This window comes from Manis javanica, chromosome X, assembly GCF_040802235.1.
Source record: "Manis javanica isolate MJ-LG chromosome X, MJ_LKY, whole genome shotgun sequence".
Lineage (NCBI taxonomy): Eukaryota > Metazoa > Chordata > Mammalia > Pholidota > Manidae > Manis > Manis javanica.
In genome coordinates, this window is record NC_133174.1 from 112,455,752 (window position 1) to 112,475,382 (window position 19,631).

The 19,631-nt window shown below is 42.3% G+C and overlaps 1 protein-coding gene and 1 long non-coding RNA gene across 5 annotated transcripts in view; one reads left to right on the top strand and one right to left on the bottom strand.

The window, feature by feature from the left end:
• LOC108399766 (uncharacterized) overlaps positions 1-15,575 on the top strand; it is a 35,843-nt gene extending 20,268 nt beyond the window's left edge. The window contains exon 4 of the long non-coding RNA XR_005060972.2: positions 15,522-15,575. This is a non-coding gene — a long non-coding RNA (uncharacterized lncRNA). The remainder of the gene's footprint in view (positions 1-15,521) is intronic.
• On the bottom strand, positions 3-19,250 carry UTP14A (UTP14A small subunit processome component). Of its 4 annotated transcripts, none has more exons than XM_037016902.2 (15): positions 19,126-19,249; positions 18,024-18,099; positions 16,478-16,548; positions 15,695-15,759; positions 13,075-13,217; positions 12,666-12,821; positions 7,878-7,997; positions 7,685-7,779; positions 6,990-7,113; positions 6,830-6,907; positions 5,967-6,360; positions 3,631-4,007; positions 2,700-2,893; positions 2,476-2,575; positions 3-437 (listed from the first exon to the last, which is right to left on the bottom strand). In XM_037016902.2, the coding sequence occupies exons 1-15, from the start codon at positions 19,149-19,151 to the stop codon at positions 165-167; spliced, it is 2,292 nt and encodes a 763-aa protein (XP_036872797.2). In that variant the 5' UTR covers positions 19,152-19,249; the 3' UTR covers positions 3-164. The 4 variants fall into 4 exon arrangements, 3 of the variants coding, with proteins under 3 accessions (XP_036872797.2, XP_036872798.2, XP_036872799.2); XR_005060971.2 differs by having other exon boundaries at positions 290-437; positions 2,338-2,575; positions 19,126-19,250; XM_037016904.2 differs by lacking the exon at positions 2,476-2,575 and having other exon boundaries at positions 147-437; positions 19,126-19,250.
• Positions 19,251-19,631: the final 381 nt, after the last annotated feature.

Genomic DNA, 19,631 nt, shown 5'->3' on the forward strand with positions numbered 1-19,631 from the left:
TAAATAGTTAAAAATGCCTTTACTTTTAAAACGTGGCATAACTACATCCACAGTGTGTTAAGCCAGTTTTGGAATTTGTCCTGCAGCTTGGAATAAAACCGGGCCAATGGAAGAGCAGTTGGTGTGCCTGGTTCTGGGAACCAAGATGTGACTCCTTAAGCAACTCAATCTATAGAGTTTTTCTTCAGCTGTTTTTTGTGACGTATGGAGAGTTGTTTTGGATTCCTCTGTATGACAGAGAGGTCTGACCTTGAGGAAGACCGGTAGCCCACATCTTCTGCTTTTAGAGGCTTAATGATATGGCCTGGCTTGATAACAACCTTGGGCATAGTCAGCTTTTGGAAGGCCCTCTGGGTGTTCCATGTAGTTCCTATAGGGGTCTGGATGGTCCTTTCAAATTGTTGATGGTGGGTGAACGGGTATGGAATCACACACACCTGGAAAGGAAGACAGAGTGATTTGTCATGAGCCAGGCCTGGGGTGTAGCTGTAAACTCTAATGGCAACTGGTCAGGTAGTTTTTCAGTTCACAGTTCTACATGATGGCTGCAGTGAGTGAAGCTACTGAGATCAAGGCATCCCAATATCCCCATCTAACCTGGGTGTCCCTTGAGAGCTTTTGGGAGTAGAGGGGTCTAATCTGGATCAGGGCCCCCCCTCCTCCCAGGCTCATCCACCAATCTAGGGTTTGAAAAATCATCAGAACACTGCCCTTGTAGCTGTAGTAACAGTATAGTAGTTCCAGGGCTGCTGTCCCCAAGTGGGTCTTCCTATACAACACTGTGACTACACAGAACATCTGGGGATAGTGTGTATCCCTGTGGATTTTATGACCCTCCTACCTTCTTCACACTCTCTATCCCTTCCTTTCCTTTCCTTGGTACACAGGGTTGATGTTTAAAGGAACCCAAAACTTTACCCACAAATACTGATCTCTATCAAGCTGTTATGCTTAGTTAGCTTCATCCTCTTGCTTAGATAATAGCAAAGGTCATTTCCCTCAGCCCCAGAATTTGGCTTAGACAGAAGTGATTTACCCAAATTATGAACAGGGAGGGAGAACAGAACCTGGGCTCCTTCCCTTGCCTAGTATTCTTCTCCACTCCACCACAGCACTACCTTTAGACATTTAAATAATCTTTAAACACTTCCCCAAAGGCCAAAGAAGAGAAAAAAAAGTAAGCAGAAAAATGAGGAAGTTACAGTCAGTAGTCTTTGGAGATATTCAATGGTCCCAGTGGTAGTGAAAAACACAGATTCTCTTTAGGTTTAAGGGAAGTTTTACTGGGGTCGGTAGCTACATCTGTGCATTTCACCCAGAGCAAGAGTCTTGGGGGCCTTTTTTTTCCCCTTCAGCTGGAAGCACACTGTATTCCACTGCATGCTGGGACCTGCAGTCTGTATCATATTAAAAAGATTAAGAAAATCAAGGGAGATTCTTAGAAAACTATTTTGTCAATTTGCTGTGACTGTATTAAAAAGATAGATAAGACTCCTGGAAGGGAAGGAATGGTGATGTTTATTGAGGTCCACATTCTGCCCTTTATCTAGAATCCTGGCCTGGTGAAGTACCCCTCTTCACTCTCTCTTACCCTGTAACTGCCGCTCATTGCCTATTTTCTGGTTTTATGTCTTCAATTATAATGGTCACAATTCAATTTCTGAAGCAACTGGTTCACAAAATAAGATCAACAGAGTATTACTGAAATGGTATTTTCTCACCTCTCTTTTGTACCTATTAGTCCCTCCCTTTTTTTCACAAAGGAAAACACAACACATTTCAATATTATACTGGCTGGGAACAGATCTCAGGGTCAGGCCATCAAGTCTAATCTCATTCCCAAGTCTTGTTTATACATGCTCATACCCTCAGAGCAACCCATTCTCCCTCTGGACCAGCAGTAGGTTTTCCCTTGAACTGAACTCTGTCTTTCCTATAACTTCCATTTGACATGACTGCACCCCACATGACAGCCTTCAATATACTTAAAAGACCATGATCATGCTCAAATTTGTTTCTCTTGGGTAGAGATCCCTAGTTTATTATCAAATGACACAATTTAAAATCTTCTCACTGTCCAGTGATAACAAGTTCCAGTTTGTCTTCGTTTTTAAGATGTAGCTCAAACCTATAGCCTCTTAACATTACGTTGACTATAAACACAGATCTGAAGAACAGTACTTCTTAGTTTGGTGAGATCCATTTGCATCAGAATTATCTGGGATACTTGTTTAAACTGTGGATTTATGGCTTCACCAATCCTACAAAGATTATCCTTAAAGTCTATCCTTTAAATTTCCAGGTCTTTAACTTAAAACAGAGTTCTTCTGGACTTACCTATCTCAGAGGCAGTCAGTGAAAACAAGAATAGCTTTGATTCTGTGGTCAAGATCACACATCCCTCTTGACCACAGAGCAGGAGAATACTCCTCCGGAGCAAGAGAGCTAGGCGGCAGAGAGTGCTCTCTCCCTCACCTGATGAGCTGCTGAGTGGATGTTTCGCTTCTCATTGATAATCACATTTGGCAAATTCTTGTCTTTTCTTAGAGGACCCTCAGGGGTTTTAATGAGAAACCTGGAAAGCAGAACAGCAGGGTGCCTGAGAGCTTTAAGGCCTTAGTTAAAAGGGAGAAAAGGACGCATGAGGATGAGGTGAGGACCTGATACCCTTTCTGAAAGGCTCTCTTCTTTGTTCTTACCGGAGTCTCTTCTTGGCACTGGGCTTTAGGCCCACACCACCCCACTCGCCCCAGCCAGGCAGAGTCAGGTCCACGTCCTTTGGCTTACTCGCCTCCACAGCTTCCCTCTTCTCTTTCAAGAAGTCTCTGATGACATCATCCCCAGCAAAAGCTTCCTTTATCAGCTGCTTTTGAGCTCTCTCCTCTTCGTCTTCCTGGGAAGAAACAGAGCGAAAGCTAGTTTGACTCAGGAGCCTTAGTTCGCAAGACCGCTTGAATTTTGGGTTGTGATATTTTGGCGCCCCCTAGGGGGAAACGCTGAACAACGAAGGCCTTGCAATACAAACTGATCGGTAGCCAAGCTCCCATTTTCTTCTCTCTAGGTTAAGTATCTCTAGCTCATTACCATATGACACAATTTTAAACTGTTTGAAGCTGCAAGGTGGAAGAAGGAATGGCCTGTGTTTGAAGAAGCAGCTCCAAGTAGCCAGGCCAGAATGTGGGCATCCTCCAGTGGGTATCCCTGAAAAACAGGGGCCAGGGCTCCTCACTTAAGTTTCAGTTATCTAATTGGGAGTCCCAGACCATTTGAGATTCCACCTAGTAGAGTAAAACCTTGGTAATAGCTCAATGACTCACCTTTCAGTTTGTCTGCCTGGGATCAGAGCTTCGAGAGCCTCTCTCTTTCCTCTGAGGGCAGTTTTAGAGTCACCCCAGGGAAGGTTTGGTGGCTTATGATTCAGGATGTGGGGGTCTTGTCAGCGCTCACATATTTGCATCTATTAAAGTGTCACTGGGACCAGCCTGGCCCTATACTACTATGGACCTCTCAACTACCAAAATGTGCTCCCAGCACAACAAAATTTCACTGATGCTATTCCTCATGCAAGAAGGAACTCTCTGCTCCCGCTTTGATCCCCCACAATGGACCCACGACCCTGGCTCTGCTCACCAACTCCTCTGTCGTCGTTGGAACTGCCAAAGACTTCACAGAAGGAGACTTTGTGGTAAGGAGGTTCTGCAGTTCAATCATTTGCTCCTGCCTTTTCTTCTCTTTGGGGGCATTAGGCTGATTATTTGCGTTCCTCTGTATCCACTCTCCTTGTAACACAGGTCTGGGAAGCTCCTTATTTTGAAAACACCCTTCTTTATTCAGCTCTTCTAGCTCTTCCAGAGTCTGTGCTCTCTCTGGCCTCTGGAACAACTGGGGCTCTTCTTCCTTGATAGGTTCCTCTCTCTGGACCAGCAGAATTGAATTCACTTTTTGCTTCCTGGATTGATGGTTTTCCTTGCTGAGTTTCTGTGACAGCACTTCCTGGCTGCTAGAATCTGAGGGAAGTAATGAGAGCTGTCAGGAAAGGAGGTTGGAAGTTGCCTTGTCAATGAGCATTTATCACACTCAACAACAAGCACTGGGGTGCTAGGTACCATGAAAGGCATTCCAATGAGGAGAAATCAATGAGAAAATATTCCATTTGTTCAATCTCCTGGAGAGTTCTTTATAATCATTACCTGGCAAGTAGCAGGCAATGGGATTTAGTAGTTAAGAGCAGCATGTTGGGAAGCAGATGTCCTGGGTCCTACTCCCAGCTATGCTAGTGGTGACTCACTGTATAACAGCAACTGTGGATTAATTTCCCTGTACAGTAAACCCTGCTTAGGGAGACTGCTCCAAGTTCCAGATGTTAAAAAAGCCATTTTAACATGTGGCCTCTGAATACAACTTCACTGTAATTTATAAAAATTGTGATTTCCTATTTGTAAAAACCTTACCTGGCATTATTTTATGTTGAAGCAGCATTTCCTAATCTTCTGTGGGCAAGTCAAGTAGCTTTGCACTTTCCACTTACCAGCAACAACTGAGCAAATACACACTTCTAAACCATTCTTTGCATTGACTCAAGTTGCCTCCATTCCTGAGTTCATCCTGCTCAAAACCACTGTAAGAAACTCCTTAGATCTGGCCTTTGGACACATGTATGTTTATTCCTCAAGAATTAAGTTTCCTTGCTCATTTTGTTTGGGGTCCACGACTTCCCACTATTTTAAGACACTATTTCCCCAAAGGTTTTAAATAAATTCTATTTATTTATCACACAAGGAAAACCAGATCCACCTTTCATACCACAAACAACTGCTCTACACATTTAGCTAGATGGGCATCTTTTTAGGGGGCTTGGGAGGATGTGCTGCTGTCCTGTGGTCATACTGAGACTTCCCCACCATCTCAGCCTGTAGTACTGCTTTCCAAAGTCCTCTTGGAAGCGACTGCTTGTAACTATTAATCCCAGAACTCTCAGCTGAAAACCCTAAGTAAGGGTCCTACAATACATTCCAAATGACAGCTCTTTTAACATTTTTTTTTTTGCCCTGGAGAAACAGATTCTTACCATCATATAATGCATTAAATATACAAGTTGAGTCTGAGCATGGGGTAACAATTCTAATTTACCATGGAGCATATGGAGTCATTCATTCCTGCCAAGACAGGCTCACTTATCACCCCACATTATGAAGTGCTAAATATGGGACTTGTACTTTACGAACAAAACAGAAAATAGCAACATTTGAAGATGTTTCACAATGCCTCAAAATCCACCTCTGTCTGTTGGCACAAATGGACTTTCAGACTTGCCATCCCACCACATGTACTTCTCTCTGGTTTGTGGGCACCAGTAATGTTAATTCCTGCCCTTATTTCAAAGGTGGTGTATTTTCCTTCTCATGACTCTAAGCTCTCAAGAGCAGAAAACCTGTCTGAATATACACTGTAAGGTCATGTATATTAAATGCCATTGAAGAAAAATTGTTATTATTTTTCTTCAGATCCTTTACTGACTCTCGTGGCAAAAGCTCTCAAAGCCATGAGCCTAGAAGAGGTAAGTGTAATAGGCCCTTTGATACACCCAGGCATGCTCTGTTTCTCCTGGTGTTTGTCCTCAAGCCCAGGAGTCACTGTAACTGTCATTCATTGTAGGCCAAGATTCACAGAGCAGAACTTCAGATGGCCCGAGCCCTGCAGTCCTACTATGAGGCCAGGGCTCGAAGAGAGAAGAAAAAGTAAAAAGTAAGGAGGCCCCTGTGAACTGGCCTTTCTATGAAAGAAGTAATGTGTCTAATTGTGAGTCCTTAGGAGAGAACCTTTGATGTAGCAACTGGGGTCATGTAGAAGAGATGCCAAATAGGAGTGGCTCTTCAGGAGCCCAGGGCACTCTCTGTGAAGTTCCTAGAGTCTAATCAGTCTGCAGCATGTGTGGGTGGACAATTTTTCTCTCCACCACTACTCACCTGCTGTTTCTCGTCTGCCCTCCAGCTTGGCGTTCTGGTTGAGCCCAGACATTTTTCTAAGCAATCGCCTTTCCTCCAATTCTTTTAACAAAATTTCTTCCTCTGCCAGGGGTCTTTCTTCTTCTTCACTTTCAGAAGCCTTGGGGGCCATAGGCTCTGGAAGTTTTTCGGGGTCCTTCTCCATTTTGTGCTCTTTAGCATCACTGGAGTAATTCCTGCACATCCAGGGGTTCCCTCTGTCTGCATTCATCTGTACTTCATTCACTGCATCAGGGACAAGGAGTTCACCCTCTTCCTCCACATCTCCCTCCTCTTCCTCACTCTGGGAGGCTGCCTGGAGCTTCTGTGTCAGTTCTTTGTTCCTGGCCAATTGTTCCTGCATAGCCTGGCGAGCCTGGAGGAAGGAGCCCCGGCACATGCACCCAGTCATTAGCTACTGCAGTAACACCTTTCCTGATCCACTTCTTAATGCTGCCTTCTCTCAATTTGACTTAAGCATTTCTCACTGGGGCCTACTATTTACACTGCACATACACACTGTGTTAACAGCTATGGAATAAAATGGAAGACAAATTCTTTGCCCTCAAGATAACAACATTTGAAACAAGGTAAAAGAAAAAGCTCCTCCTCCCCTTTAACTGGACTTGCTTTCAATGCTGTTTCCCTTTCATCTCTCCTTTCCTACCTTGTTGCTTTTCATTGTTCTCTCTGCCTTAGAGATTTTCTGATGCCTTTTTAGATTCCTGGTTTTCCATTCATCCTCATGGCTCTTCCCCAGCTCTGCTTCTGCTAGCAACCTTATGGAATGATTTTCCTCTCTTTCTCCAATTCCATCTCTTCTTTTACCCTAACGGGTCTCTTACCTCCAGGTCATATTTGGCCATGATTGCCTTTGACTTTGCCCATTTCCCACTGTTCTGGTGCTTAAGGCTCATTCGCTCCTGGAAAGAAAGGGCAGAGTGAGAGCCTGACCTTTATCTGTGAAAAGCTGGTTCAGGGGGTGGGGGCAAGTGGCAGCCTCACCATCATTCTGGCCTTTTCGATTTTTTCCAGTTCTTTCAGTGCTGCAGTAGGATTGACCTTCTGCAGTTTCTCAAACTCTTTTAGGGCTTTCTTAGCCTTTTCTTTCTTCAGAACTTTGTGATACCTATTGGGTAAGAGGGAACAGACTTAGCTGAAACATTTGATGCCACACACAACACTGTCCCCACTCCCCAAGGGGTTTCCCTATGCAGGGGCTAAAATGGACATCACAGAGCTGCAGACTGTAGGGAGCCTTTGGGGCCTGAGAGGACTGGCAGGACCCCCAGGGGCACACCTCTGCAGAGCAAAGAATGCCCTCTGCTTCTATAGTGCAAAGCAAGAGTAGAAGTTCCAAAGAGGCAAAAAGGCAGGAAGGAAGCCCTACTGGCTTCAACAGCTGTAGAATTCATAGCTCATTCTGCAGAACCACTCCGTGATGCCCTGGAAGGGAGAGAAAGTAATTGAACAGTCCTCTTTTTAGCAAAACCAAGACTGAAAGTCAAAGCGAGAGGAGAGGACAATACTGAAGCATGTAAAACCCTGAGATTGGACTGAGAAAAAAAAGGGCTAGCCACTCCTATTTGGGATCTCTTCTACATGACCCCAGTTGCTACATCAAAGGTTCTCTCCTAAGGACTCACAGTTACACACATTACTTCTTTCATAGAAAGGCCAGTTCACAGGGGCCGCCTTACTTTTTACTTTTGATTTTCTTCTCTCTTCGAGCCCTGGCCTCATAGTAGGACTGCAGGGCTCGGGCCCTCTGAAGTTCTGCTCTGCGAATCTTGGCCTACAATGAATGACAGTTACAGTGACTCCTGGGCTTGAGGACAAACACCAGGAGAAACAGAGCATACCTGGGTGTATCAAAGGGCCTATTACACTTACCTCTTCTAGGCTCATGGCTTTGAGAGAAGCTTTTGCCACAGGAGTCAGTAAAGGGTCTGTCATTGGCTGCTTATTCTTATAGAGCAAATAAAAAATTTCCTGCTCCAGGGGAGTTCTTGCCTGAAGAAAGTAACAGAACATTCTAGGTTTTAGGCCATGCTCTACAGTCACCGTCCTTATAGTCCTGTGACCATCCACTTTGTGACACTTTGATTGGAGTCTCTAACTTGGTAGGACTGTTACAGGAAGAGAAGGGGGTTCCAATTTCACTGTTCAGCTGTGTATAAAGCTTTATTTTACTCTGATTTAAGACAACTTCGGTGAGTGGCCTCTGAGACTACTCTCCAATATTACTAAGGGGATCACTCTGTGTTCAGATTACCAGTATATGTAAAACAGAATACCATTCTCTTAAGAATCAAAGCAGGATGACCTTAAGGTAAATGCTGGCAGGACAGAGCAACAGCAGTACCAAATTATCAGTTTTGACGGTGGCAAAACAAAACGGTCCCTGTGCTGTTATATATATTTGAAGCATAAAACTATTACTCTATGTGTTGGAATCTCAGATTCATACAAGCTTCCTTTTAAGAGTATTTCTAGAGGAAAGGGAAGGTTGGGTATTTGCTTCCTGACAGTTCAAATTTAACTCTAGTTATTTCCTAACTTTGGCTTCAGTTCCTCAGTTTCCAGTTAACTTTGCATACTAGGTGGTGTCTCTATGTAGGAAATGAATGGACTGTGATCCAGTTACTTGACGTGTTAACAAAAGACCCTGGTGGTTGCTTGACTGATACTGGTAAGCATGGCTAATCAGGCAGATAATGCCATGGTCCACTTTGGCAAGACACAAAGACAGCCCTAGGCAACAAAGCCAGCTTCAAACCTCACACACATATTACATGTGGTTTTCTTCAATAGCCATATACATCACGGTCAGTATTAAACTTACTAGTATCTGGACAAATGCGTAAACACACATCATCACATGTTACATGGTGCTATTGATTTAACCATAAACCTATTCTACTGAATAGTAAAGGTGCATGTTCTTCCATTTTTAGTATTTACAGTAGTGATCAATCACAGGCTACAAAGTGATTTATATTACAATGTTGTAATCTCCCTCCAATTCAGTTCCATTCAATTTACAAACATTTATTGATTGCAGCTACATTCCAGGCTTGTGCAGGTTGTTAGGAATACATAATTAAGACTGTTCCTGTTCTCATAGAGACACATATACTAGTAACAACATGTTAAATGTTAGTCCAGAGAATTAATCACAGAGGAAGTGAACAATTTATTCTGATTAGGGATAGGTTAGGCTTGGGAAGAGACTTTTTGAATTAATCTTTGATACATAAGTACAACTCTAAGGATGGGGTGGGAAAAGCCAAACAGATAAATATAAGCAAAAATGCAGACATATGGAAGGGAGAGGTATATAAGGGAACAATGTGTTGTCCCATGTAGCTAAAATGCTAGGTGTTTCTGTCTTACTCCCTAAGTGGAGAGCCTTTTGAAGGATTTTAAGCAGGAGAGTGACAGTTTTGTGTTTCAGAAAGAAAATCCTGCTAAATGCATAAGGAATTATATGTAAAGTGCCAAATGGAGGGTGAAAATGAAAATGAGAAGAGGAACCAGGGAGCTGAGAGCTATTGCAGGGACAGAACCTACCGGACTAGCCCACTGTTGGCTGGGGAGGGGTGGCAGTTGAAGGGAGGAGGAGGATTCAGATGGCTGAGTTGGCCAACCTAAAGGACTCATGCTATTGACTGAGTTATAGGATGAAGTTGGTGGTACAGGGTTTTGTATTCTGGGGAAGGAATATGCCAGGCTTACTTTGCTGTGTGCACAGTTTAGGGTGCACACAGAAGACACAAGCGAAGTCTACTGGTCATGTGGAGTATGGGATGGGAACTCAGAAAAAGGGGCTGAGGAGGATCTGTAGCACATACAGGTGATGTCAGAAGTCATGAAATTTGCAGAGCAAGAATAAAAAACACTTAAGAAAAGCCAGATAAGAAATCAGCACTGTGTCACAGAGGCCAAAGGAGGAGAGCTTTAAACAATATTATGTGTCAATAGTGTCAAATAGGCTAAAGACGACTCAGAGGGCTTGGGACTTGGAGACCTCTTATGAATGCCCTTTGAGAGAAGATTCAGCAGGGCACCAGGGGAAGGAAGAGACAGAGAGAGAGTGCAGACATCAGTGAAGACCAGCTCTTTTCCTCATTAGCTAACGAGATTTACTTCAGTTTTCAGAAGTTTAAAATTTAGTTTGTTTTTTAATATTAGTTTGTGTACTCTGGGTCAGAGTAAATCAAAGGGATTTCTTTACTATCTTTTCATAATCTTTACAAGGCTAGTGTATCAGCATTTTAGTAAAAAAAAATATGGGAGAAATGTGGGATTCACATATAAATCAAGTATAAAAATCAAATGGATGATCATATCTGACTTGATTGTTCATAGTTCATAATACGTGATCAAAACCGAAAGTTTCTGTGATATGACTGCCCTTGCACTGTTCACCATGTAAGAACTTATTCACTATGTAAGAACTTGTTCACCACGTAAGAACTTGTTCGTTATGCTTCAGAAGATTGGAAACTGTTGAGAATTAGGCTTGGGGTTGATTAATGATTGTGCATTGAGTCCCCTATACAGAATTTTGTTGTTAACAACCATTTGATCAATAAATATGAGAGATACCCTCTCAAAAAAAAAGGCTAGTGTATATTGTGAGCTGCCAATCTCCAGTAGGGGCATGCAGCATTTTCTAGCCACAGAATCGTGGCACCCTCCTTCTTGAGGGCATAGTGAGAAACTAAGGTTTTGGGAACACTTTGGGAAATGCTAGTATACGCTGCTACGGGGTGGTCAGAGTCAACTTACATCATTTCTAGCACTTAGCAGTTTACAAATGCTTTCTCTGCAATACCATTTCAAATACAAATGGTATTCTGTTTTATATGTGTTATTCCATGTACTTCTTCTCAGCTGGAGTCAAATGGAATTTTATGAAGTTGGACCGAAACTATAGTGCAGACTTTCTGGATTCTTCATCTCTGGAAATACTAGTATATTACTAGTCCTTGGTACTTTGTACTCTAAGTTGTGAGAAGAGAACTGTGAGTTGTTAGCCAGAAACTACGCCCTGACCTTAGCATTTCCTTATTGCTCTGTGCCATGCTGGGGTGTAATTTCTCAAAAATTAATCTTAGAATGAATGATACAGTTGACTCCATGTATAACATCTGGGCCTTGCTCTGTAGTGCACAGGGGTTCCTGGAGAGCAAAGGCTGTACATTTCTCAGTGCAACCTCCTCCTCCACCATCTCATCATTAATCACCAACTTGGCATTTTCCTGCCAATTCCAGGATGACACTGTTGTTTGCAAAAAGCGAGGTATAGAACAATGTGTAACATTTGTGTATCACAAATGTATCAACAAAACTCTCAGCACCACCACCACACTTACAAAAATAGTTGCTTCTGGGTAACTATGGGGGTAAAAATGAGCATATGAGGGATGGGGTGGGGTCAGACTTTTCACAATGTATCTTCTTTACTTTTGGTTTTTGAATCCTGCAAACTGTATTTACCTCTTAAAATTTTTTTCCTAAAGTCTCCCTTCCATCTTGCAGCCATACCTTAAACCTGATCTCTTTCATGTGGAAAAGGTAGCATCCTAGAAAGAGAATGTTGGCCAACTTCCAAGAATATTAGAAACAAGAGCTGTTCCCTGTAAAAAGCAACTATGTGCTCAATTTGTAGCTATGGTGGAAAGCAGTGTTTACTTTGATTAGCTTTAATGATCTCAACTTCCTGATACATAGGGCAACATTATTTCTGGATTTTTAGAAAGCAGAGAAGCACCTATCCATAGTTTAGGCACTGCTATTTTTCACTCTTCTACTTAGGACAGATACCAATGGTATATTGGAAAAGAAAGGCTAGTTGTTCTGAAGCAGTTGTTCACAGTAAAAATTGAGACTTTAGGGACCAACAAAGGATTACCAGCTTTTAATTTTGACAAGGGCAGAAATTACTGTTCCACCCCCAACCCCATCATTTACCACCATCATCATTTCATAAAAGAAAAGCTATTTCAATTCAATTAAAGTGGGAAGAATAACTTAATAAAGAAGAACTGGCAACCTCACACTCACCATACTCACCATTATCTTTTTGCTTTAGACAGATGAAAAATTTGCTAGTGATCAGTGTTTGGGAAAACCAGCTTTAAAATATCTTTTTTTTCTGCAGCTCAGTCATAATGAATTACTTGCTAAAATTCTAGTCATATTCAGCAGTACGTTCTATTTGAGTGTGGTTATTCCTTTACAAGCAAACTTTGGTTCTGCTGCTCACATATCCCTACTAAGGCATCATTAATGCCACTGAGTTCGATTTTCCCCAGATCCGAATGTGGCTTTAAAGGCTTTTTAAAAACGGGTGTGAAAAAGGAAACATCACTATGTTCCTTCTCTACTGGCAACGGGATGTTTTACCACAAATACATGTAAATAACCTGTACGATATGCTACAAACTGATTTAGGGCAACCACAGAGCTACTTACTCTCTGACTGGCTATTGCATGACTGATAATGAATCTTGCTACTATCCTCTCACTTCCTTGACTCCTAAACTGCTAAACTAAAATGACTGCAGCTGGGATTTGGGCTTAACATGTCCAATCAAATCAACTGCAGGCTCTGTAGTCTCCATGTTGTGCAATCTCACTTTCCCAGGTGTGGTTTCCTTTGGTGGCACTCACCTTCCAGCCACTGAGCACATGTTCAATGGGAGCAAAGGCTGACTGCTCCCTCTTCAGGGGAAAAACGAGCTGCTCTGCTTGCCTGTTCTTTAGAACAATGGGATCCCATTTGGAGAGGGCTTGTGAGGTTTTATTGAAGGCCACTTCTCTGTGGATCTGAAGGCAGCAAAGTACACAGAGGGAAAGAGACACAAAATAAAGCATCAAACAAAGGACTAGCAGGAAATTAGGAGGCAATGTTTTTTACTCCAAGAAACAACCAGGATGAGATTACTTTTAATCTTTTCCATAGTGAGGTGATCTGAACTTCACCCCCTCCCATTTGCCAGGCTTTCTCCCTCCTCTTCTCACCCAATGTTTCCTTGTCAGTTCAATTTCCACTTAATGAACTACATTCTCTGTAACATACCCGCTCAACCTCTTCTTTGTTAAGGGGTAACTCCACAGTCTTCTTTGATTTGACTCTATTTAGTTGCTTTTTCACAGTGGCCAATGAGCATGTAGTTTTAACAGGTTCAAGCAGATCTGAGAGGACTAGCTTTTCTCCTGATCCTGTCAAAAGGCCAAACTTTTTGGTCAGACTGAGAAGTAAAGCAAAATCGCAATATAACATAGGGAGACATATCAATAAAAATTACTGGTAAAGAGGCAACATAGGGAGATACATGGGTAAAAAATGCTGGTAAGGAGGCAAATGTGCAGGAAACAGGAATAATTTTAACTTCAATCACTAGCTATACTGATACTGTTACTTTTTTACATTCTCAAATGTGTGGAAGGGTGGGAGAAAGGAGAAAATTATTTATTTTAAAAAGTCATTTGCCTTTCTCCTTGTCTTTCTGCTTCCACTTTTGCCCCACTGCAATTCATTCTTTGCATAGCAGCCAATGTGATACTTGACACTTTGAAAATGTATATCATAACATGTCATGATCATGTGGAAGGTCCTCCAATGGCTGTTATACTTTGAATTGCATCCATCTAAAGGACACAGCCCTATGGGATCTGGTTTCCATATGGGATTTTGGTCCACCTCTCCAACCTCACGCCATTCCCCACTGCCATTATCCTCCAGTCACACTGGCCTTCTTCCTATTTTTCAAACATGTTCCTTCCTTATACCTTTGCCTTAGCCGCTCCCCCGCCTGGAGTGCTTTCCCTTATTTTTTGGATGGCTGACTTTTCTTGTCATTCAGATCTCAGCTTAAACTTTGCCTATTCAGAAACTTTTCATGACCAGCAACCTAAGGCAGCCAGTCACATTATTGTATCATACTGTTTTAATTCTCATGTCCACCCCCCAACACTAGAATGTAAATACTCTGAGATCTCCTCAAGTCGCCTAAGTTGTGGATACAGTGAAAAAGAGTTGGCACCTATACTTGTTATCAGGTTAAAACCCTAACTCTGCAATTTATTAGATCCTATATTCCTAATAGGGGTGATACCCAATTCCATGACTCCAGGGGTGAAACTGGTTCATGGCAGGGGTGGCAGGGTGTGAAAAAAAACCTTAAGATATTACACAGTTTTGTGTTCCTCCAAAGTTCAATCCTATCTGACAAAATTTTATTCTTTAATATTTTACTTCCTGGCCAGGTGTTGGGGGAGCAGGTTTGTCGGGGGGAAGGGAGAGGTAACAAGGAAAAAAGGCTCCTCAGAGGAGTAATACAGAAAACAGGCTGAGAAACATTATACTAGTTGAAGACCCATGAGTAATTAATTTGACTTCCCTGAGCTCCAGCAGGAGAGATTATCTGCCTGTTCAAACTCAAAGCGCTGTGAGAACTGAAATAAAAACAGAATCATGACCCCATACACAAAAGTAAATTCGAAATGGATCAAAGGCCTGAATGTAAGTCATGAAACCATAAAACTCTTAGATAAAAACATAGGCAAAAGTCTCTTGGACATAAACATGAGCAACTTCTTCATGAACATGTCTCCCTGAGCAAGGGAAACAAAAGCAAAAATGAACAAGTGGGACTATATCAAGCTGAAAAGCTTCTGTACAGCAAAAGACACCATTAATAGAACAAAAAGGCATCCTACAGTATGGGAGAATATATTCATAGATGACAGATCCGATAAAGGGTTGACATCCAAAATAAAGAGCTCACATACCTCAACAAACACCCTATGTTTATTGCAGCAGTATTTACAATAGCTAAGAAATGGAAGCAACCTAAGTGCCCATCAGTAGATGAATGGATAAAGAAGATGTGGTACATATACACAATGGAATATTATTCAACCATAAGAAGAAAACAGATCCTACCATTTGCAACAACATGGATGGAGCTAGAGGGTATTATGCTTAGTGACATAAGCCAGGTGGAGAAAGACAAGTACCAAATGATTTCACTCATATGTGGATATGTGGAGTATAAGAACAAAGAAAAGACTGAAGGAACAAAACAGCAGCAGAATCACAGAACCCAAGAATGGACTAACAGTTACCAAAGGGAAAGGGACTCCGGAGGATGGGTGGGAAGGGAGGGATAAGGGTGGGGGGGAGAAAGGAGGTATTATGATTACCATGTCTAATGTGGTGGTGGGGCACGGGGAGGGCTATGCAACACAGAGAAGCCAAGTAGTGATTCTACATCATCTTACTACGCTGATGGACTGTGACTGTAATGGGGTTTGTGGGGGGGGACTTGGTGAAGGGGGGAGTCTAGTAAACATAATGTTCCTCATGTAATTGTAGATTAATGATACCAAAAAAATACCACATTCATGAACATGACTAAGCTAATGAGAGGCAGCTGTCTTCATTCATGACCCTCTATCCTAGATGTTGCTCATCAAGCTCAGTGGGAGACCCTGACCATGGCCTTTTTGGCTTTCTTTTAGAAATGGAAGAAAACTCAAGGGCATCTGACTTCCTTTCTTCACCCACTCACAGGTAAGTATTTATAGTATGATTCATTAAACATATCAAAAATAGTTCTTGGTGGGTGGGGAATGAAATGACCATTATGGTTTTGGAACTCTATAAACTCTATGGATAGGTTTTGTTAACTTACCTTCAGAACTGACACTGAACTCTGATACCTTCAGAATGGCCTCAGATCTCTCAGCCAGTTTCCACCTGACATTAGGCAAAACAGAATATAGTAGGAATGGACAGATTTTGCTGGGAAACAAACACTTATCTCTCCAAACAAGGCTTTGGTTTCATGTATTTCTCTTCTAGAGTCAGTTTTTGTCACAAAGCTACCAGGAAATCTGTTCTTAATCTGGATTTGGTAATCTAACCCATCTCTTAATGTGGACTCAGCCCCTCAAAGATACAAGGTAATACAAGGCAGGCATAATGGAAAAGGTATTGGGCTTAGGTTCAAACACATGTGGATCTGCCACTTATGAGCAGTGATTTTTGGGCAAGCCAGTTAACTTCTCTAATGGGCATAAATAACGCCTACTCAATGCTTTAAAAGACTGTTACATGTGGATTAAGTAAGAATTCAAATGTGTGAAGGCCTAACACAATGACTGATGATAATTACATAATGCTCACTATATGCTGGGCTTTGGTTGAAGATTCTTGCAGTTATTAACTCAATTAATTATTAGGTTGTCACAACAACCCTAAGAAGTAGATAATATTATTAGTCTTATTTCTAGTTGATGAAATTGAGGTGTGGAGAGGACGAAAAATTTGCCTCTACAATCTGTCTCCAAGTATGCGGTCTTAACAATGCTGCCACTTGTGTCTTCATTGTCTTAGGCACTCAGAAAATGTTAGCTGCAGATACATCTCATGGAATCAGCTAATTATAACCTGTCCAAACTGATGGGACTGTTACCTATTCTTTCCATTAGGGGAACTGATTGCTTCCAGAAGCTTTTGATGCTTTCTCTCTCCATCAACGTCCCTCTAGACACAGAAAAAGAAAAACCATCAGAATAATCAGGGGAGGGACAAAGACTGTGGACATTGAGGCCCATGTAAAAACATCTCATTCTTTTGGTCAGTGGAGATCTGGGGGATCAGATGAGGTCTGGTGTGCAGGCATTCCAACTCCAACCAAAAGAACTGCTTCAAAAGCCAAATACAGAGCCTTACTACCTGTGAGCTAATATCACATGTGTCTTAGCTTGTTTTGAGAAGAAAAGTGCTATGAGAAAAATGTTTCTGTACAGAATATATAGAGTGAGCTGACACAGAAACTCCGACATAAAAAAACTCCCCAAATTTAAGTACTTTTGTCAAGAGAATAGAGTTGGCAGTGAAATAAGCCAGACAGAGAAAGGCAAGTGCCAAATGATTGCCTCAGCAGAAGTGAAGGAACAAAATAGCAGCAGACTCAGAGACTCCAAGAAGGAACTAGTGGTTACCAAAGGGGAGGGGAGTGGGAGGGTGGGTGAGGAGGGAGGGAGAAGGGGATTGAGGGGTATTATGTTTAGTACACATGGTGTGGGGGGTCACAGGGAAAATAGTGTAGCACAGAGAAGGCAAATAGTGAATCTGTGGCATCTTACTACACTGATGGACAGTGACTGCATTGGAGTATGGGTGGGGACTTGATAATATGGGTAAATGTAGTAACCACATTGTTTTTTCATGTGAAACCTTCATAAGAGTGTATATCAATAATACTTTAGTAGAAAATTAAAAAAAAATAGAGTTGGAATTCCTATAGCATCTATTGGAGAGCCAGCTTAATTATGTATATTTCAGTCAGTTACAGACAGCCCCCAAATTATAGTTTTTTTGACTTGTATTGCAAAGGCAATAAGCATTCAGTAGAAAATATATTCCCAGACAGCCATGTGATCATGAGGGTAAACAACCAATACACTTGCAACCATTGTTTTTTACTTTTAGTACAGCATACATTACATAATATATTCAACACTTTATTATAAAAAATGCTTTGTTAGAAGATTTTGCCCAACTGTAGGCAGAGCACATTTAAGGTAATCTATGCTATGCTATGAAGTTCAGTAGGTTATGTGTATTAAATGCATTTGTGACTTAAAATGACTCATAATGGGTTTATCAGGACATAACCCCATTGTAAGTTGAGGAAGATCTGTATTTAAGTAACTCTCTACAGAATTCCAAACTCGAGAGATAGGGAAATCATATAATGAGGACTGTGTGTTTTGGTCTTATATCCTCAACTATACTTGAGCAACTCAAGGACAATGCACCTTATACCATCTTCAGATTCCTGTAGCACTTCATGAAACATCTTATACAGGGAACACTAAAAAACTGTATCATTGCGGGACCTCAACAAATATATACAATGTTGCCACTCCTTTCCTTTCCAGGAACTGTACTGTCTACCCTAATTTTAAGGCAGAAGGGAAGTTGGAGAAGGCAGTTTAGCAGTTGTCACCCACCTCATCTTCACTGGTGCTCAAGGGGTAATCTTTTGGCAAATCCTCTAGTTCTTCCTGTTGGCTTAAAGCCAGAAGGCTATTAAAGGAGACAGAAGAGAAATATTATCACCTGACATAACTTTTCTTCATTAAACCACCTCTAAAACATAACTTCAGTTCTTAGCATGGGAACTGGAACTGTCTCCTGGAAGAGGTACAAACCAGACAGTGTGAGCATCTTTGGAAATTTGTCAAGACAGTAAATTTAGACTGTGGCAGTCAGCTGTTAGTGATTACATACTGAAACTGTATGAAAAAGATCTCGCACTCTTCAGTGATTAGCACAGCATTTCCCACTGACCTCTGGGAGGTTCTAAAAATGTCAGACCCTAGGTAAGGTGGCAGAGGACGCTATGCTGGCCCTTGAGGCAAGGCAGTTTCATCATTAATATTTCTGAGCATAAGCATCCTCTACATGGAAGACACCTTTATAGGTGCAGCTTACTCAGAAGTGGCATCTTGATCACTTGTTCCCTGAAATGGGGAAAGAGAATTAGACAAAAGTAGTAAGCCATTTTCCCGGGGCTTACTCGGAAAGTAGGTGCTTAACTGAAGAGATTGGAACCCAGAAATAAATTATAGTCTACTATTACCTAACAATATATAGCAATCTTTGTAAGGCAACCGTTACTAAACGGATTATATTTAGATCCTTTTGTGGGGTTGAGGGAAAGGAGAACATCAGGGGAGAAAACTCCAGGCAGCAAAGGTTTCCAGATAAGGATAGTTTGTAACACAGGGACAGCCTTGCGGAGAAAGTTGATACGCGCCGCGGCGGGGAAAGTAAGTCACGTGACAAGTAAAGTGCAACATATTGAATAGGGAAAGGCTACATCAGAACTGCTACATCAGAACTAACGGATGAGGCTAAAGAGCTGGGGAGCAAAGGGAGAGAAACTAAAAGGACTTTAAAGGATGGATCGCGTAAATAGTAAGGAATGGAGAGGTCCTGGAAGGGGAACAACTGCCACCTCTTAAACGGCGGTTTCCACTGAACAAACGCTGGGGGATCAGCCTCCAAACAAGATCCAGATCCCACCCGACTCTGGTCTGTATCCCTTACCTCTCCCCAGGTTGGATCGCGCTCATCTCAGCGGCCTGTCTCTCACATGGGCCAGGAACGGAAACCGAAAGGAAAGCAATTTCCGTGCTTGCAGCAAAGCAATTTCTGCTGCCTCCAATAGCGTTCTAGAAGCACGTCACTTCCGCGCCATCGGGAGGTTGGAGAGTACAGTCTGTCAGCGGGTGGAGCTTTGCTCCCTTCCCCCATCTCCCGGGGACGCCGGTGTCCGTCCTCTGGGCCCCTGGTTTCCATGCGGCCCGAGGTGGGTGAGCTTAGGGTGAGGATGCTGCGCTCTCGGGGATGGGGCGGGAGCCTGCGTTGTCTCTGCCTGATCTGAAAGAAAAGGCTCCGGCGCCGGTCTGTGTTATACAGCTTCTTGTGAGCCCGCCGCAGGCCAGTTTGAAGCCTTATTGAATGACCATGAAGTGGCCAGTATTATGTGCTAGGCCCTGGCGATTGGATGGCAAACAGACTAGTTTCGTCCCCTCTTAAGAAAAAATCCCCTT

Excerpts from the sequence above, each read along its gene's own strand:
- UTP14A (XM_037016902.2), bottom strand. The coding sequence starts at position 19,151 with ATGAGCGCGATCCAACCTGGGGAGAG. Across the intron at positions 16,549-18,023 it reads TGAGCACCAGTGAAGATGAG|AGGGACGTTGATGGAGAGAG; the intron begins GTGGGTGACAAC and ends TTCTGTGTCTAG. Across the intron at positions 438-2,475 it reads TCCACTCAGCAGCTCATCAG|GTGTGTGTGATTCCATACCC; the intron begins GTGAGGGAGAGA and ends CTTCCTTTCCAG.